We start from the raw sequence: 17,800 nt of genomic DNA on the forward strand, positions 1-17,800 counted from the left end.
TGCATTTCTGGTGTTCTCTTAGCGATGCCAACTTTTGTGTACAAATAACATGGAGTATGTCCATGAAAATGTGGTAGAACAGTCCTTATGTTTTGGAATGAAAGAATATTAAAGTACCCTCATCCAAGTTCCTTTGACACTGCTCTGACGGTTGGAGTTCGTAGGCCTTGAACTACTTGTACCATATTTTGAGAGAGGGTTCCTTTCACAGTACACAGATCCTTTGAAGGAGACACTTGGACTGAATTCTATCCTAAAAGCAGAGAAGTAAAAGATGTACATTGTACATCACTGTATCTTGAAGACTATTTATGTTTCTCCAAAGAGGAACTTTGTTCAAAAACCTCGTTTTCTTTTATCAAGAACCAATACCAGACAACCATCTAACAGAAGTGTTAATTGAGATTACTTAATCTTGGCAAATTTTGTTTGAAGAGAAACAGTTAATGGCTCATGGCTGGGGTTGTGTTCTATGATAATACTAGTTGAAGTTCAATTCTGTTTTCGTCTTCCTTTTTTTTTTTTTTAAGATGTATCCTTGGGCTGGGCATTTGGGATTGCACCATATCTAAGTTGGTGTGCGAGGATTGTGGTGTATATGGTCGAGGGTAATTACAAAGGGAGACTGGATGAGGGACATGATTGTGTAACTGTTCTGGATTGCGTCATACATTGTAGTAGTTAATTCTTTGCGCATGCACTTTTTCAGCCGAATGATATTTGTCTGTTTGAGCTAAATTTCTTGTGTTTGCTTGGGCTCTTTAGGTTACATTTCCTCCTCCTTTTGCAAATCCGTTTATAATGCTTCGTATATTACTTTAGTATCAGTTACTCCGCTTGCGGTTGCGGTTCTTGTTTGACTGGAAACACATGTTAGATGAAGAATTCAGCTTTCCTACTTTTTGCTTCTATACCTGTAGGCTGCGAGGATTATTGAGCATCTAATCACCTTTCTGCTTGTTTTACGTGCCAAATATTGCTCATTTTCTCATTTTCTCATTTTATAGAATCTCACAGGTTCTTTGTTATCATCTTCTTGCCCTACCTCTCCGGTCATCACGTAGCTTGTTGTTCTAGGAATAGTTGGAGGGAATCGTAGGACTGAGGTTCTTTGATATTTTTCAAAAAGCTAGGCTCCATCTTAATTTGGAGGTGAAATCATTTCAGATCCTCTCTCTTGTTCTTTTTGCTCTCCAAGGCCGCCGCACATTTCAGGGCTTCCAGTAGCTGGTATGGTGGTTTTTGTAAGTGAAATGAATAGCCTTATGAGTGTTTTGCAATGTATAGTGGCTTGATGGCTATAGATGGTTGCTCTCAGCTATTTCAGTTGGGTTTTGGGGACCTTGTATTTTTCTGGTTGATGGATTCTGTGGATGTTGGTTAACACGTCTCCACCACCTCTACCTCTCTCTCTCTCTCTCTCTCTCAACAAGACGAAATGAACATCTCTGTAAATCGTTCCCCGTAAATCGTAATGAGCATCTCCGTAAATGAACATCTCCATTACAATGTCATACAAGGTGCAACTTTCAACTTTCTTCGATTGAAGGAGTAGAGTATATGTTTTTCGAAAAATAAAGTACGATTTGACATCATCACCCTGCCCTCTTGTCTTGAATCGGGTGGCATTTTAGTTTGATAAAGAGTGCAATATTATTTGAGCAAAGGTGCAAAAATGTTATCACGGCATAATTCCACATTAAAATTATCAAGGAAATAAATTTAAATCACGGATCTCTACAAGGTGGCTAGACGAATGGTGATTTTGGTGGCTCTGAGACGCATGGCGGTAGATGGCGGTTATTACGGTAGTGGAGCTGGTGGTGTTGACAGTAGGGATGACGGGAGCTCCTGGTGTTGAATGTGAAAGTGAAAAGGGAGCAGCTGATCCTGGTGTTGAATGTGAGAGTGAAAAGGGAGCAGCTGATTGTGGTGTTGGTGGCAGTGTGGACGTGAGGGAAAAATTTTCAATGCCGGGTGAGTACCACGTGGTGTCCGCTTGGCCCTTCCGAGCTGTTCATTGCATTTTTGACGGCTCGGATTTGGAGAGAAAAAAAAAAAGGGTGAAAGTGTTGGGGTGAGAGGCGAGAGAGGGTTTTAATCCGAACCGCCCAAAAATATATTGGATAACCCGAATGCGCTGAACAGATAGCAAGAGGAATATATCCACCGGCACCGAAAAAGTTCTCAAGAATGGGACATATGAAAAGGAGAGGAGAGAGTGAAAGATGGGAAGAGGGAAGAGGGGAGACATAGTTTAATGGGAAAGACTACAATACACACCCTTTATTTGGGTGTGTATCATATGCACCCCCAAAATGTAATGAATTATAGAGAAAATGTTACGAATAGTATTGCTAAAAAGTTACGAATCGTTTAAAGGTCATGAGATATACCAAAATGTTATGAATCATAATAAAAATGTTACGAATCGTACTGCTAAAAAGTTATGAATTCTAGAACAAAAGTTACGAAACACTCTAAAACGTTATGAATGAACCACAAAATAGGTGCATATGGGTACTTTCCCTAGTTTTTAATATTCTTATCGTTTGAATTTTTTTGGCCAAGGGTATTTTTTGAAAAATAAAATTGGGTTGTGAGATAGAAGGTTATGTTGCAAAATAAAAATTAGGTGAAAGTACAAATTTGGAGTATTTAGAAATGAATTGTATTTTTAAAAAAAAATGTTACATTATAATTTGCCTAATTTTAAATCATTGCGATGTTAAAGTTATGAATTAAAACAGAGACTAATTTTTGCATTTCACTTATTTATAAATTCCCTTTAAATTTTATTTTCCAGTAATGAGTTGTGCGTAGTTTTAATACCAATGTTCCTAATTTAGAGCTTATTTATTAAAAAGAAAAAGTGCAGGAAAAAAGGAAAATGGACGTATAGCTGTGTCAGTTCTTTTATTCATTTATTAATCATTCTACAATCACAAACACTTACATAAATATTTACACAAACTCACTCACATTCACATTGTGGCTTACACGCGCTATACCTCCAGTTTGTATGGGACCCACCAAAAGAGCTGAATGTGTGTGTAAAGTGTTTGTGTGTTTGTGATTGTATATGAGTAATTGTGAGAATTCATTAATATTAGTAATATTTGTGTGTGTATATAATATGGAGCAACAATTTTTGAATTCTCTATATTTTGGACCATCAAATTTGTACATATTTTTTTTATACCTGAAATTTACAGGTAATAAGACTAGAAATATACTTGGAAATAATGAATATTTGGAAGAAGGATGAAAGAAAAACTAAAATTAATATTTCCTAATCTTATTCTGATTCCTTATTTTTTAATTTTTCTTACGTTCCTAACAGTTATCGATTAAAAACGATTACCATGATCTAGGGCTGTCTCTCTCTCCCTCACACGTTAATTCCAAAACATATTTAAATTTTTAATCCAAAACTACTTTCTCTCTCACACATACGTTTAGCTATGTGTGTATGGGCCCTGTCATTTTTTGAAATATATTCAGATTGCTAAATGTTTAGTTGGTTGAGTGATTGAGGCGAAAAAATTGATTAATTATATATTTGGTTATTCGATTCATAGCAATATGTGGCAGCAATTGTATTGATTTTGTTGTAACTTGATTTTAAGTCATAGTTTCATATTCGCCATCATCAAGTTGAAAGTTGAAAACTAACGAAAATATACATATGCATGTGTTTCCGCATTAAAGTTAATTTTCTTATTTAACTTAATTTTATATAGTACATTGCTGGGCCCATCCATATTTAACAAAAGACAATTTGTTGCGATAGATGATTACTTTCATCCAATGGTTTAGACTCATTCCCCTCCTTTCAGTAAAGTGCTCAAACTTTTTGCACATATTATGCAATTATCATGTGGGTTAATTTACTACTAACAATTGTACATTAATGTCTCTGCTTTTTTTTAAAATAAAAGAGAAAAACACCAAAACTTTTCAAATTTTGTGCTAATTTGAAAAATATATATACAAAGGAGCGTCTTGAGGACACAAAAAGAAAAGACATTACATCTCAACAATTGAAGCCAATGGCTGAGATTAGAAGTTCACAAAGAATTACTATTTGTCTCAAAAAATTACTCCTAACCGCGATGAATTACTATTGACCTCAAAGAATTACATTTGGCCGCAAAGAACTACTCTTAGCAGCAATGAATTACTTGTAACCGCAAAGAATTACTTTTGGCCAATAATTACTTTTGGTGGCATTGAATTGCATTTGGCCGCGCCAAATAGCACTTAACCGCATCGAATTGCACTTGGCCATTACGAATTGCACGTTGCCGCATCGATTTGCTTTTGGTCGCGAAGAATTACTCTTGACCGCATTAAATTACACTTGGACGCATTAAATTGCACTTGGCCGTTATGAATAACTTTTGACCACATCGATTTGCACTTGGGCACGCCTAACTGCATCGAATTGCACTTCGCCGTATCAAATTGCACTTTGCTGCATCGAATTACTCTTGGCCGCATTGAATTGTACTTGGACGCATTAAATTGCACTTAACCGCTACGAATTACTTTTGGCCGCGTTGAATTGTACTTGGCCATTACGAATTGCACTTTGCCGCATTGAATTGCTCTTGGCTGCGAAGAATTATTATTAATCGTGAATAATTACTTTTGGACGCATTAAATTGCAATTGACCACTACAAATTACTATTGGCCGCATCAAATTACTTTATGGTCACGCAATTCTTTTGCAACCAAGTGCAATTATGTGCAATCAATTGCAATTTGATGCGGCCAAGAGCAAATTTTTGTGGTCAAGAGTAATTTTTCACGGCTAGGAGAAATATTTTGCGACCATGCGTAATTTTTTTTCTTTTTAACTGATAGGTAAGAGAACAAAATTGCTTTTTAATACAACTTGAACTGGTAGTTTAGATAATTTGGAGTTTCATGATCTGTTTGGAATTGAAGATTGTAGGTTTTTTGTTTGAGCCTTTAGGGTATACAAAGTTTCAAACTCTATTCTTTACTTGATTATATGTAATATTGGATCTATTTTGCTTTTCTATTGTTTTAAGTCAGTTAAGGAAATAAGTGCGATAGATGTGTCGCTTTTGAGTGAGTGGACGTTCAAAAAATTCAATTCAAGTTGGAATTCCGTATAATTATACATTCTTAATATCTCTAATGCTATCCCTGAATGCAACTAACAGAATTAAACATATTTGATAACATTTATTGTGTTAGACTATTTTATGAACTTGGTCAGATGGATCATATTTGAAACTTATTCTTAAAATGAAATTTTTCGAAAAGTAGACTTTGTTGGGAGAAAATAAATTTTTTCTAATTCACAATTATTTGTAATGCTTCCCTCGCATGAGGTGTGATCATACGCATATTTAGGACCCACTTCGTGTGAGATAGTATTAAAAAAAACCATTGTATCCAAAAAAAAACTTTCGAAAAAGTGGGTTTGATAATTCATTTAGATTATGTTTAGAAAATATTGTGGCAATTACTAGTGAGTGTGTGTATATACTAGTGTGATTCCGCGTGCTTCGCACACTGTTGTGTGCTTATTGGTGTAACTATTAACTGTTCATGTATGTAAGATAGTTTAGATTAGGATATTGTTATGGAAATAAAGAAGTCGTAAGAGTAAGTAATTGAATGAAAGGTCATTTTAAAAAAGAAAAAAGAAGAAGATAATATTTTTTAAGCAATACAAAAGGAGTTCTTGTACGGAAAAAATAACATATAGAACACTATTTTGGAGTACCAAAATATTTTTAATTTTGTAGACTCAAATAATTAATTAAGACTATTGTAATTTCATAGATCATGTAAGTAATTTAATCCAACATATGCACTAAAACTGAAGAGAGTCACAAATAGCTCAATCTTGTTAAAAAAATGGATTATAAGGAACGGTATTTTTGATTCCATCAGGACAAATTAAACATTGCATAAACATAGATCAAATAAATAGGTCTTTGGATTAAAATATAAATTCATTCTCAAACAATACCAACAATAATCAAGATAATGTCATGGATTAGATTCTAAAACTGTGCAAATAATGAGGCTTTTTCGTCCTTGTGTTTTGAAAAATAACTGTAAAACCTTGCCGCAAGAGAGCCTTTCTTCAAAAATATCGAACAAAATTAGAGTTTGGTTTGCTAAGAGCACACAACAAACTATCAAGCATTGATGTTGAAAAAAAATAGAACCATAAAAGTAAAACAATTAGAAAACCCCAGAAAAAAGAGACCACTCAAAATACGTATGATTTGAAGTTCTAACAAAATCACAGTCTAGGGTTATGAAATCTAAGAGAATCTGACCACGTAGTTACTTCTTTTTTTGTGCATAAGAATCTATGATTGAGAAATTGATGCGTCTATCTTCATCTGAATTACAGAGGGATCATGAGAGACAGATCGAGGGAGATCTAGGAGGAACGAGAAAAAGAGAGAGAGATTTTTTTCTAATGGTTAGATTGAGAAGATGTATAAAGCCTTTTCTTCTTAACAAAGCAAAGAGGGACCTAAATACCTATGAAATGCCTTTTCTTCTTGAATAAGCAAAAGGGGACCTAAAATAACTCTGAAAAGCATTTTCTTCTTGACTAAGTAAAGGAGGACCTTAAATACCTAAAATATTCTCGAAAAAGCATTTTCTTCTTCACTAAGCAAAGTAGGACCTAAAATATCCCAAAAAAGTCTTTTCTTTTTTACTAAGCAAAGGAGAACCAAAAATATCTAAAATACCTTCGAAAAGCCTTTTCTTCTTGACTAAGCAAAGTAGGACCTAAAATAACTTCAACTCAAGATGTCCAAAAAATATTTGAAAGACAAAATCTACAAGGGTAATTTTGTCTTTTAACTTGGTAGCTTGGCTTGCCTTAAATTAGGGAAAAGAAAGTTTCTTTTTTTTTTTTTGTACTTTTAAAAAACAATATCCCTTAAATTAGGGAAAAGAAAGATTTTTAGATTTTTTTTTTGTACCTATAAAAAACAATATCCCTTAAATTAGGAAAAAAAAAGATTTTTTTTGTATCTCATTTTTTTCTTGACTAAGCAAAAGACCTAACACTGAAATGCCTAAAATACCCTCATATCTTAACTCCACCATTGACAAACTATAAGGACAAATTGGTAATTTCACATTGTGGCTTGGCTAGCCATCCTATATTCTTTTAGATCTTTCAAACAAGAAGAAATGACGACCATATTCTTCAACTTAAACTATAAGGGTAATCCTACGAGGGGTAATTTCGTATTTTCACGGCGTGCCTTGGCTTACCATCCTATCTTCTTTTATTACAAGTGTATTGATATATACGGGGCGGTTCCGGGGACACCTAAAAAAACACTTCATAGTTCCCGATCAATTTTTGATGATCTGAGCCGCTCAATGTGATCAGAACGTGATTTTAAGGGTACCAGTGAGAAATCAGCAAAAAAAATGACCGGAAAGGGCTTGATCCGAACAGTTTTGAACAGTTTTTTATTGAACGGTTTAAATAAAAACTGCTCAAATCAAACCTTTCACAATCATTTTTTTTGCTAATTTCTCACAACCACCCTTAAAATCACATTCTGCACACGTTAAACGGTTCGGATCATAAAAATTTGATCGAAAACTATGAGATTGAGATTATGGGTGTTTTTTTAGGGTGTCCCTTGAACCGTTCCGATATATATACATATATATATATATATATATATATATACGGGCCGGTACCAGGGTTTTCGTAAAAAATAAACTCATTCGGATATCGGTAAGCGTTTGATCAATTCATTCAGTTAGTTCCTGCCAAATTTTATAAGATAAAATTGAATGAATTAATCAAACCATTGCTGATATTGGTTCCTATATGGGGCGTTCTGCTCACAAAACAAATACAGAGTAACACAACAATTGACACTCAGTGCCTGCTTGGGCGCTTCATTTTCACCTTTTTAACTTCTAATTTTTCAGTTTTGGGTGCTTGGCTGGTGAAGAAGAAAAAGAGTTTTGGGAAAATGATTTTTTCAATTTTGAAGATACAGAGAAGAAGTCAAAAACAAGGTTGGAGGTCCTTCTCCACTTCTGATGAGCTAAGAGGAGAAAAGATCAAATTATCCAATATATTTGGTTTTAAGACTCTCTTAGAGTGCTTATTGAAAAGTTTTAGAGTCAAAATTTTATTATGACTATTAAGGATAAAATGATCAGAAAAATAAAATCTTCACATCGATTAAAACGGATTGAAAATTTGAGTAATTAATTTTTTAATCATTTTTTAAATATATAAAGGATGTAAAAAGTTATTTTTTAGGAGAAAGGTGTAAAAAGTTTTGTGTTTGCATATACAATTAAAAACGAATATTTTTTTTTAAAATTGATTAAATCATTATTTATACATAGTATATCCCATAATAAATAAACAAGGGCAGCATGGTAAAAAATCTAGTCATAACTCATTTTCATCACATATCTTTCAAACACTACTCCTATTGCAAAATGCATTCTGTACATATCGTTCAAACACTTTACAAAATTCAAAAACTCATTCCGATCATAATTTAAAAAGCCAAAAAATTTAAAAATAAAAAATAAAAAACCAAAAAGTAGGCTTACAAACAAACCTCAATTTCAGCTCTTTGTTTCGGAGGGTTGAGGTTAGATCCCTGAACACATGTACTCTCCTCTCTTCTCAAGTCACGTGCTCTTCCTCTCCACACCGATCGACACCTCTGTTTACTCTCTCTCTCTTTCTCTCTCTTACTCGCTGCCCGTTCAGAGCTCCGGCGAGCAATCGAAGCCCTAACGCCGGTGACCGCTCACCTCCGTCACGCTGCGCCGGCGAACGAACGAAGGTTTTCCACACTCCGGCAAGCAATCGAATCCCTAAACGCCGGCGAACAAACGAACGAAGCTTTTATTCTGGGAGTCCAAACCGGCCTCGAAAGCTTTACCGGCGAGGTAATTTTTCAGTATGCGATGGAGCTGTTTATGAATATGCGATCCATGTGCACTTGTCGTCAATTTCTCCTTCTTCCTGCGAATGCCCCAAGTCAAGATGCCACAGGGCAGTGCAGGGCAAACTGAATATGATGACAATGTGTATTAAGCTTGCAAAAAGTATGGTTAGAAAAAAAAATATATGGCCCATGTGTTGTTGCCAAGTAAACATTCTAGGTTTTATGTTAAGTTCTTTCTGGGAGGCTTGCTTGTTCATCACCATTGTTGTATATACCTCACGATCGTGGAATCTTTTTGGGTCTTTGATGGAAAACTCGACTTTTGGGAACTTTTGGATGTTATTTTTGTGTAGTAAGGGTGGACCAACACTGGTTCTATTTTGCTGAATCATGTTTTTGTTTGCATATTTGAATTCGTTGTTACCTTACAGGATTGTTCAAGTTCAATTGTAATTTTTTGGAAGGGCTGTTGTGCTTCCAAACCAAGGAGTAGTTTTTTGCACATTAGGGCTTTCTCTCCTGCTATAAGGGAATAATAATTGATTTAGGACCACTTTAAGCAAACAAAAGAGCTTCACACAACACGCATTTTTTCGTTGAAATGGATACTAAGTTTGCTGACAAAATTCTAATGACACATGCTTTGTTGTTTGTTATTTTTATTGTTCTTGTTGATGTTAGAATTGGGTTCTTTGGTGTAGGTATGAGTCATGGACCAAATACCCGAAATAAAAATAAAAGGCATCGAGCGGATGACAATGTGCAGCCAACCTCGGAAATTTTCCGGTAAGATTAAAGACAGCATTCTTCTTTAGAAGCCTTTCATTTTGTTATCACATGTTTTCTTATCTTAATTTTTCCCCACTCCAAGTCATTTAGAGAAAGTATGTTTAAGCAGGCCTGGCCCTGGCCCTGAGTTTTTCGAGGCCCTAGGCGGAATTTGAAAATGGGGCCTTTTAAATGTTGATATATAATTTAGTTGTTCAATAATGGAAGCAAGATAGAATTGTGGCTTAGTGTCTAAGTTGTTGTACCGCCCCTTTAGAACCTTAGGATGCAAGTTCGAATCTCAAAACTGAAATTTTGAAACCATTTTTTAAACTCCTGGCGTTAAAAAAAGGAGAGGCTGAGGATCGAACTCGATACTTTACACTTATTGCCCGCGCATCTTACCATTGTGCCACATTAGCCTACTCATAAAATTCTTCACATCCATAATATTTAATATATTCTGGTATTTCGGGGCTCAATTATTGGGCCCAAAATGGGAGGCCCTAGGCGGTTTCCTGGTGGGCCTATGCCTAGGGCCGGCCCTGTGTTTAAGGATACCGGTAGATGTTAACTTGTTTGTTATGCTCTTCAAAGGGGAGTGAAATTTATTCTTGTCCTTTCAAGCATGTATGAAAATGGAAGATTTCCTTGTTTCTTTTATTTGCTCAAACAAGAGAGGGGAATGTTCTGAAAATTGGTTGTTGAAGCACATTTTTTAGATCAAGATGCTGAACAATGTCGTTTTGATTCTTTCTCCAGAATGCACAAGATAAACTTTTGTGAACAATATGTTATGCAACATGGTTTTAGAAGCATGGATTTGCTGAAATTTTGCTTCGAACCAAATGCTATTCGAGTTATCACAAACTTTGTTTGTTTATTTTTTCTTTTTGGGTTTGGTGGTATGATGAAATTGTGTAGGAAAATCCACTCAACGGGTCAAGTGACTGAAGATGATGTAAACGAGCTATATATGGTTTGCAAGCCTGTATGCCAAGGTTGTCGAGTGAATAGAAAAGATAATCCTAATTGCTTTTGTGGACTTGCTCCACCTCCCAATGGAAGTCGGAAATCTGGCTTGTGGCAGAGCACGTCTGAGATTCTTCTTTCATTTGGTGATGACCCATCCAAGGATCTTCGCGATTCCACTGACTCACCAGCCGGGCTCACGAATTTGGGTGCGACATGCTATGCCAACAGCATACTTCAGTGTCTGTACATGAATAAGCCATTCAGGGAGGGTGTTTTTTCAGTGGAACCGGATGTTCTGAAAGAACAACCTGTTTTGCTTCAACTTGCTCGACTCTTTGCACAGTTGCATGCTAGTAAAAAGGCTTTTGTTGATTCAGCTCCGTTTATCGTAACCCTGGAGCTGGATAATGGTGTTCAGCAGGACAGTCACGAGTTCCTTACCTTGCTTTTTTCTTTGCTTGAGCGATGCTTGAGCTGCTCAAAAGGTCCGAAGGCAAGAACAATTGTGCAAGATCTTTTCCGTGGAAGAGTGTCTCATGTAACCACGTAAGTTTCGACTTAATCCAGTCTCTCTGACTAAGTTCAACTATACAGTCTCCCTTTTTATCATTTAGCTCTTTGCTGAAATTTTATCTTTCACACCTTGGAAAAATTTAGGGCCTTTGGTCTGATGTTTCACAGCATGATAATTGCCTTTGGTTATAATTTGGGAAGACATTTTACTGAAGCAGGCTTAATGATTTGCTGGCATTTGCTTCATTCTTCAAAAAGATTTTCCATATTGCTATTTGGGCATAGGTGATCACTTTCGGAAGAATGGGTTATTCTGTTCTATGAACTAGCATTGTTTGTGGATTTCTACAGTTATTCTGTTCTATGAACTAGCATTGTTTGTGGATTTTCTACACAACTGGTTGGAGAAGCCCAAAACTTATCACTAAATTCATGAGTAGCTTTACATACAGTGGCGGAGCTATACGGAAATCAAGGGGCAACTGCCACACTCAAGATTTTATACTTCTGGAAACATCTTGCAAGTTGTCATGAAAAGTTATTGATGCAACCTAAACTTCTAAAATCCCACTTTTCTCCCTTACTTTCCTTTAAAAAGCACGAGGTTTATTATGTTGTTCAAGATGGTCGGGAGTAATCATTTACATTATGTAATGTAGCTTACACAATAATGTTGACACAGTGGTTAACATTGTTTATCGTTGAAATCGTTTAAATACTGTATTAAGAGAATCATCTCATATATATTTTTGCAAACTCAAGCTGCACTTTTAAACACATGGAGATGATATTTTGTCAGGTTTATTTATTATTCTACTACTACAGTTTGCAAGACTTTTAGCTTAATTTTCTGCTCCTGCCCTCCTCACCCCTAATGTGCAACAAACCAAGGAGTAGTTTTTTTTGCCCTAGGGGCTAGGATTGTTAAGGCTTATCGCATTTGGAGTCTTCTTTCTTCAAGAAACTCTTTATTATTTGACTGCTTCCCTTCCGCCAGAATTTGTGGTGAGTAGACTCCACCACCTATGCAGAGCTACAACAGTGGTGATTGGTTTCTGTGCGGTTCTTGTTACTGGCAGAGTACCCTTGGACTTCCTTTTTGGTGAATCGGTGATAGGCCACAATTTTTTTTCATGTTACAGCTTACCTTGAGTTAGGAGGATAAATTCACGTCAATGGAACATGAAAAGATAGTTCCAGTGATACTATTCCATTTGTGTTGCTGCAAACTTTTTGTACATGGCAGGAAGTAAATATATGATAACTAGTCTGCTGTTCATTTTCCGACTGTTAACGTAGATAGCTATTTGTGTGTTATGTTTTACTTCTTTCATATACATTTGATGCTTTTCATGAAGCTTTTTCGTGTAACTCATCGAGCTTGTTCATGATAAGACATGGCTTTGTTGTTTGGTTTTCTGTTTCTAATTGTTTAGATGCTCGCAATGTGGAAAAGATTCTGAAGCTTCATCAACAATGGAAGACTTCTATGGGCTGGAGTTGAATGTTAAGGGTTTGAAAAATCTGGATGAGAGTTTGGATGATTACCTGAGCGTGGAAAAGCTTCAAGGAGACAATCAATACTATTGTCAGTCGTGTGCAGCTCGAGTTGATGCTACCCGTAGCATTAAGCTGCGGTCACTACCTGCTGTCCTTAATTTTCAACTCAAGCGTTGTGTTTTCCTTCCAAAGGTGCTTATTAATATGATTTATATTGTTATCTTCGTTTGTATAGTTTAAACGTATCACCACATGTCCCATCTCAAAAAACACATAACAAAAACCCAATCAGACTTTATTGTTTATAACTTGGGCTGAAGTTACTGGTTGGAACGTGGGGGCAGCCACTTCATGCAAATTTTGACAAAGATTAGTTCTGTGTCTAATCTACCTTCCCAAGCCAATAGTTATGGGGGCTAAATTCCTACTTTCATCTTAGAAGACAACAATATTAAGTTCTTTTTATTTAGGTTTACTTCATTTCCAACTTTCTATTTTCCCCCTTCTCTTTCATCTATACTGTGGTAGTCTTGGCATGCATCTTCTTATGTATTACCCAATTGGATTGAATATTTGTAAACTATATGTTTCTTGTTTCTTTACTGCATATGTGCCCAAACATATGCAAGGAGGAAGGTGAAGAAGGTGTGGGATCTAAGACTAAAAAACAGAACCGAATGCTCTAAAATAATTCACACAAAAGTTTCCGACGCAGAGAATCACCAAGTTTAGTGCAACTAATTAACAACACAGGAGAAATGAATCCTCTCATTTCTTTCAAGATTTTGAAAAGACGGGAAAAAAAAATCCATTTTTATGCCCTTCTATTTACCCTTTTAGCACTTCACCTCTTGCTTCCAATATGAGCACTTCACCTTCTTGTGTTTTTTGACTAGATTTGCACCTATTTCAGTTTGTGTAATGGATGCCTATTTTGGATACCTGCCAGTTGTGGCACAAATTCACACACATGATGGCCAATAAGCGAAAAACAGGACACCCGTTCTGGCGTGTCTATATCAGAAGTGCCCATTGCGGCGTACTTAGTTTGTTTGGAGTTGCCACTTGGTTTTAGGAACTGAGAAACCTCGTCCAGATTTTGTGTTCGGCTGCCAAGGGTACAGTGAGAGGAAGGTGTTAAGGCATGCCCCTTCGCCCAACCAAAGGGTTTGCTTCTAGTTGTTTGACATAAATACTGGTTAACTAAGCCTTTAATAGATATGGGTGATGACAAAAATGAACAAAGCAAGGAGATGAACTTATAGAAAGATGGAAGACATCACAACATTTCACAAGAGAGTTTTTTTTATAAGTAAATAATTATATATATAAAAGAAGGCTATAAATGCCACCCATATACCAAAAACGCTAACAAGACAAAAAGGCCCTATACACCACTATGTGAAAAGAACAACTCAAACCAATCTAGAAAATGATCAAGGGAGGGATTACATTCTCCCTTGTCTATACAAACTACTAACCACAAAACTTTAAATTTAAAACAAAGGCTTTTCGACCCATTCGAAACATCTCGAATTCCTCTCACGCCAAATAGTCCACATCAAACAAAGAGGAATCAAAGGCGATACAAGAGATGAAGGGGAGCTATGAGGATTCGTGACAAGTGAAAAGGTGTGAAGGGGAAGGGTCATCCCTTCACAAATATTTATAGGAGCCAGATTTGAGCGGCCCTTAAAGAGTATTCGAAAATGGCGCCCGAAGACTCCGCATGCGTTGCCTTGCATTAAATGAGCGGTTGTTGGTAGACGCATGCAGAGGCACCGCTCAGATAAGTAGCTTGTGCCTCTTGAAGTAGCCAAAGGGACACAAGCTAGGGGCAATTATGGGAGGTGAAATTAATATCAGCATTGATTAACAAAGCTTCAAGGTTAATGAAGAAGGGTAAAAGCTATGAAGCACCGACACCTATAGAGGTCAACGTATCGCAGTGTCCGGACACGGGGACACCCCGGGGACACGTGTTTGACACGCCATGTAGCGTGTCCAATAATTTAATTCAAACTTTTGAGAGGGACGTGGGGGACACTGATGGGGACACAGTGGGGGTTAAATTGTAATTTTTTTAAAAAAATTTGGGGTCAAATTGTAATTTTTTAAAATTTTGGGGTCAAACTGTAATTGTTTTATAAAAATTGGGGGTCCAACTGTAATTTTTAAATAAATTTTGGGGGTCAAACTGTAATTTATTATTATGGTACTATGGATGTTTTATTTTCAATTGGGTTATAGTTGGGGGTCAAACTGTAATTTATTATTATGGTACTATGGATGTTTTGTTTTCAATTGGGTTATAGTATTGAACTTCTGGATGTCTTTTTTGTTTGAACGGTATTGGAACTATGGATATTTCGTTTTCTCCACATTTAGCCATTTAAACTTGGAAAAAAATTGAAAAATAAATATAAAAAAATAAATATATGTGTGGCGTTTCCCCCGCCGTGTCCATGTCCCTATTTTTTTAGAATTCTCGAGTCCCCGTGTCCGTTTCCGAGCATCATAGGGTAGGAGAAATAAATGTTTACCAAAAGAAAGAATGATTAAATGAGTAAATTATGCATGGGATCATTAGTTGGCAGGAGTGCTGGAAAGGATATAGTTTCTGTTTGTCCACCCAGGAACAACAATCCGAGCAAGGGACCACCCGACACTATAAGTGTTAAGTGTGCCAGAGGAGCTCACCAAGAACATTCGACTAGAAGATTGTACATAAGGTTCTGTGGCCAGGGAAGAACTAATCATCCAAATCACACAAGTTGCAAGCAGTCTTGTCAACCAATCGGCGAGGAGGCTTGCTGCAGAACAACCATCTGAATATGACCAAATTCACACTCAAACAAGAAATGATTATTGCCTCATTCGGGTAAGACGAATGGTAAACCACATTGGGTTACCTCTCCATCGGCATCTATAAATACCAATAGCCAGGCAAGGGGAAGGGGATCTGAATTGAACTCTTATATGAGCAGATATTCTCTCTCCAGAACTATATTTTACTTCGTCTTTGCCTTTTGTAATTCAGCGTTATGTAAGGTTTTAGCTACTATGTAGCCTCATGTGCTCCTTTTAGGGCTTGGTATAGCTCGTGGATTTTGAGCCTTGCTTGCTGAATTTAGCATGAATCAGTCCCAAACTCTGATTTTTGTATATTGTCGGCTTTGATCCTTGTTATTCGGGTCCACATACGGTTTTTAGTTGTTGGAACCTCCAAGCAATCTACATCAGTTTCTATCTTAAACTCCTTACTTTTCATGTGCTTATTGCTATTTATTCAGGTGTGTGCGTTTTATCACTTCATGCTTGATTTGGAAGTGACTTCCCAGTTTTCCCTATTGTTCTCAGAAAATTTGTTCAATAGCGTTTCAGTCTGAAGCTCTGCTCGAAATTGCTTTCTAAGTAGGATTGTACACAAAGAGATGCGTTGGATTGTCAAACTTGTTGCAAAACTGGCTGAAATCCAGCCTGGTTGTTGCCCATTCAATGCAGGCAGCATCAAGATGGGAAACTTTTGTTCTTTTTTTCCCGCACTAGTGCTATTTTATTTGAATTCTACTTACTCAACTTTGTCTGTGTGCCTACTGTAGACAACAACGAAGAAGAAAATCACTTCTCCATTCTGTTTTCCTGGAGAACTGGATATGGGAGACAGGTTGTCTGAGCATTCTCAATCAGAATTAAGATATGACTTGTCTGCGGTCTTGATTCACCAGGGTTCTGCTGTAAATAGTGGGCATTATGTAGCGCATATTAAGGATGAGAATACAGGGCAGTGGTGGAAATTTGATGACGAACAGGTTTCAAACTTAGGGCGACACCCTTTTGCTGATGGTTTATCCGATTCTGCAGCTAAATCTGTTCAAACTGAGCCGTTTATCAATCCATCATGCTCTGAGCTTATGAATGCTGTTGCAATTGGAAGTCAACCAAATTCTTCAGAATCTGATGTTCTTAATCCTGTACAGAACTTTTCATCAAGAGATGCCTACATGTTGATGTATATCCGAAGGTATTCAAAGAATGGTGGTGAAAATGCAGAAATGGAGTCTGGTGGGTTCAAAATGGAAAATGATAGCTGTGTGGCTCCACAAAATGATGTTTGTCTTCCTTCGGACCTTGGTAAAGAGATAGAACAATCAAATTTATCGTATCTTGATGCTTGCAAACAATACAAATCGAAACAGGAATTTGAGCTAAAGCGTGTCAGAGAGCGACGGGAGGAGGTTCGATTGGTTCTTTCTCAAGCCCCAGTGCAGTCACCCGGGGAACCATATTTCTGGATTTCAACTGAATGGCTTCGAAATTGGGCTGACAATATCAATCTCTCGTAAGTACGAGTGCTTAATTTTCTGATTTTATTGCATCAATTTAGATCTCTCAATAGAATGCATTTCTTCTCCTAGTGCTATTCTTCATGATTGGTTAGTAAATGGGTAATGGCAAAGATCAATTGTTTCTCTCGCTGGCAATTGTATGGATGCTGTTAAACTTCCTCCTGTTTTTACCAATGCCTATGATTTTCATCCCTTCTTTTGTTATTTTGTTGGATTGAATTAGGCTTGGGACTAGGGAGTATTTCATAACATTCTGATGAGTGATGAGTTTTGTTGTCAGTCTTCTGAACAAAAACAAATAGGTTTATGTTTTCATTACTGATTTTCAGGTTTTGTAATCTCTTGTAGGGTCATTGACAATAACCCTATTCAGTGTTTGCATGGTAAAGTCCCAGTTTCAAAGATTGGCGGTATGAAGCGATTGTCATCCACTGCTTGGACAATGTTGTTCTCTAAGGTATCTATCTGTATGGTTAGAGTCACTACGGCGTGAGAAAGTCATACTAATTATTACAGACCTTCATCTCTTTTATTTGTACGATCTTTAGTATGCAGGGATATAATTGGTTCTCGTGTTATCAGTACTCATTTGTGGATGTGTTGCATAGTAGTTATTTGTTATGTTTAGAGTGCGCCTATTTTCCCAAGTTTCTCTTGGCAGATGGCACTGTTTTAGTAATATGTTGTAATGTTCCTCATGACGTAATCTTCTTGACAACTATTCTTACGTAATACATCAG

At 36.6% G+C, this 17,800-nt stretch overlaps 1 protein-coding gene across 3 annotated transcripts in view; it reads left to right on the forward strand.

Moving 5' to 3' along the window:
* Positions 1–8,646: 8,646 nt before the first annotated feature.
* Positions 8,647–17,800, forward strand: part of LOC131322121 (ubiquitin carboxyl-terminal hydrolase 26) — a 49,579-nt gene continuing 40,425 nt past the window's right edge. For 2 of the 3 annotated variants that reach the window (XR_009198699.1, XM_058353284.1), the window contains exons 1-6: positions 8,650–8,956; positions 9,657–9,741; positions 10,648–11,244; positions 12,648–12,903; positions 16,314–17,053; positions 17,409–17,517. Coding sequence is in view for 1 of the 3 variants with exons in the window: in XM_058353284.1 (XP_058209267.1) it covers positions 9,659–9,741; positions 10,648–11,244; positions 12,648–12,903; positions 16,314–17,053; positions 17,409–17,517 (1,785 nt within the window). In the remaining 2 variants the exon portion in view is untranslated. Of the gene's footprint in view, positions 8,957–9,656; positions 9,742–10,647; positions 11,245–12,647; positions 12,904–16,313; positions 17,054–17,408; positions 17,518–17,800 lie in introns of all 3 variants that reach the window. The other variant, XR_009198698.1, reaches the window with a different exon arrangement.

The sequence above is a fragment of the Rhododendron vialii genome, chromosome 4a, assembly GCF_030253575.1.
Source record: "Rhododendron vialii isolate Sample 1 chromosome 4a, ASM3025357v1".
NCBI lineage: Eukaryota > Viridiplantae > Streptophyta > Magnoliopsida > Ericales > Ericaceae > Rhododendron > Rhododendron vialii.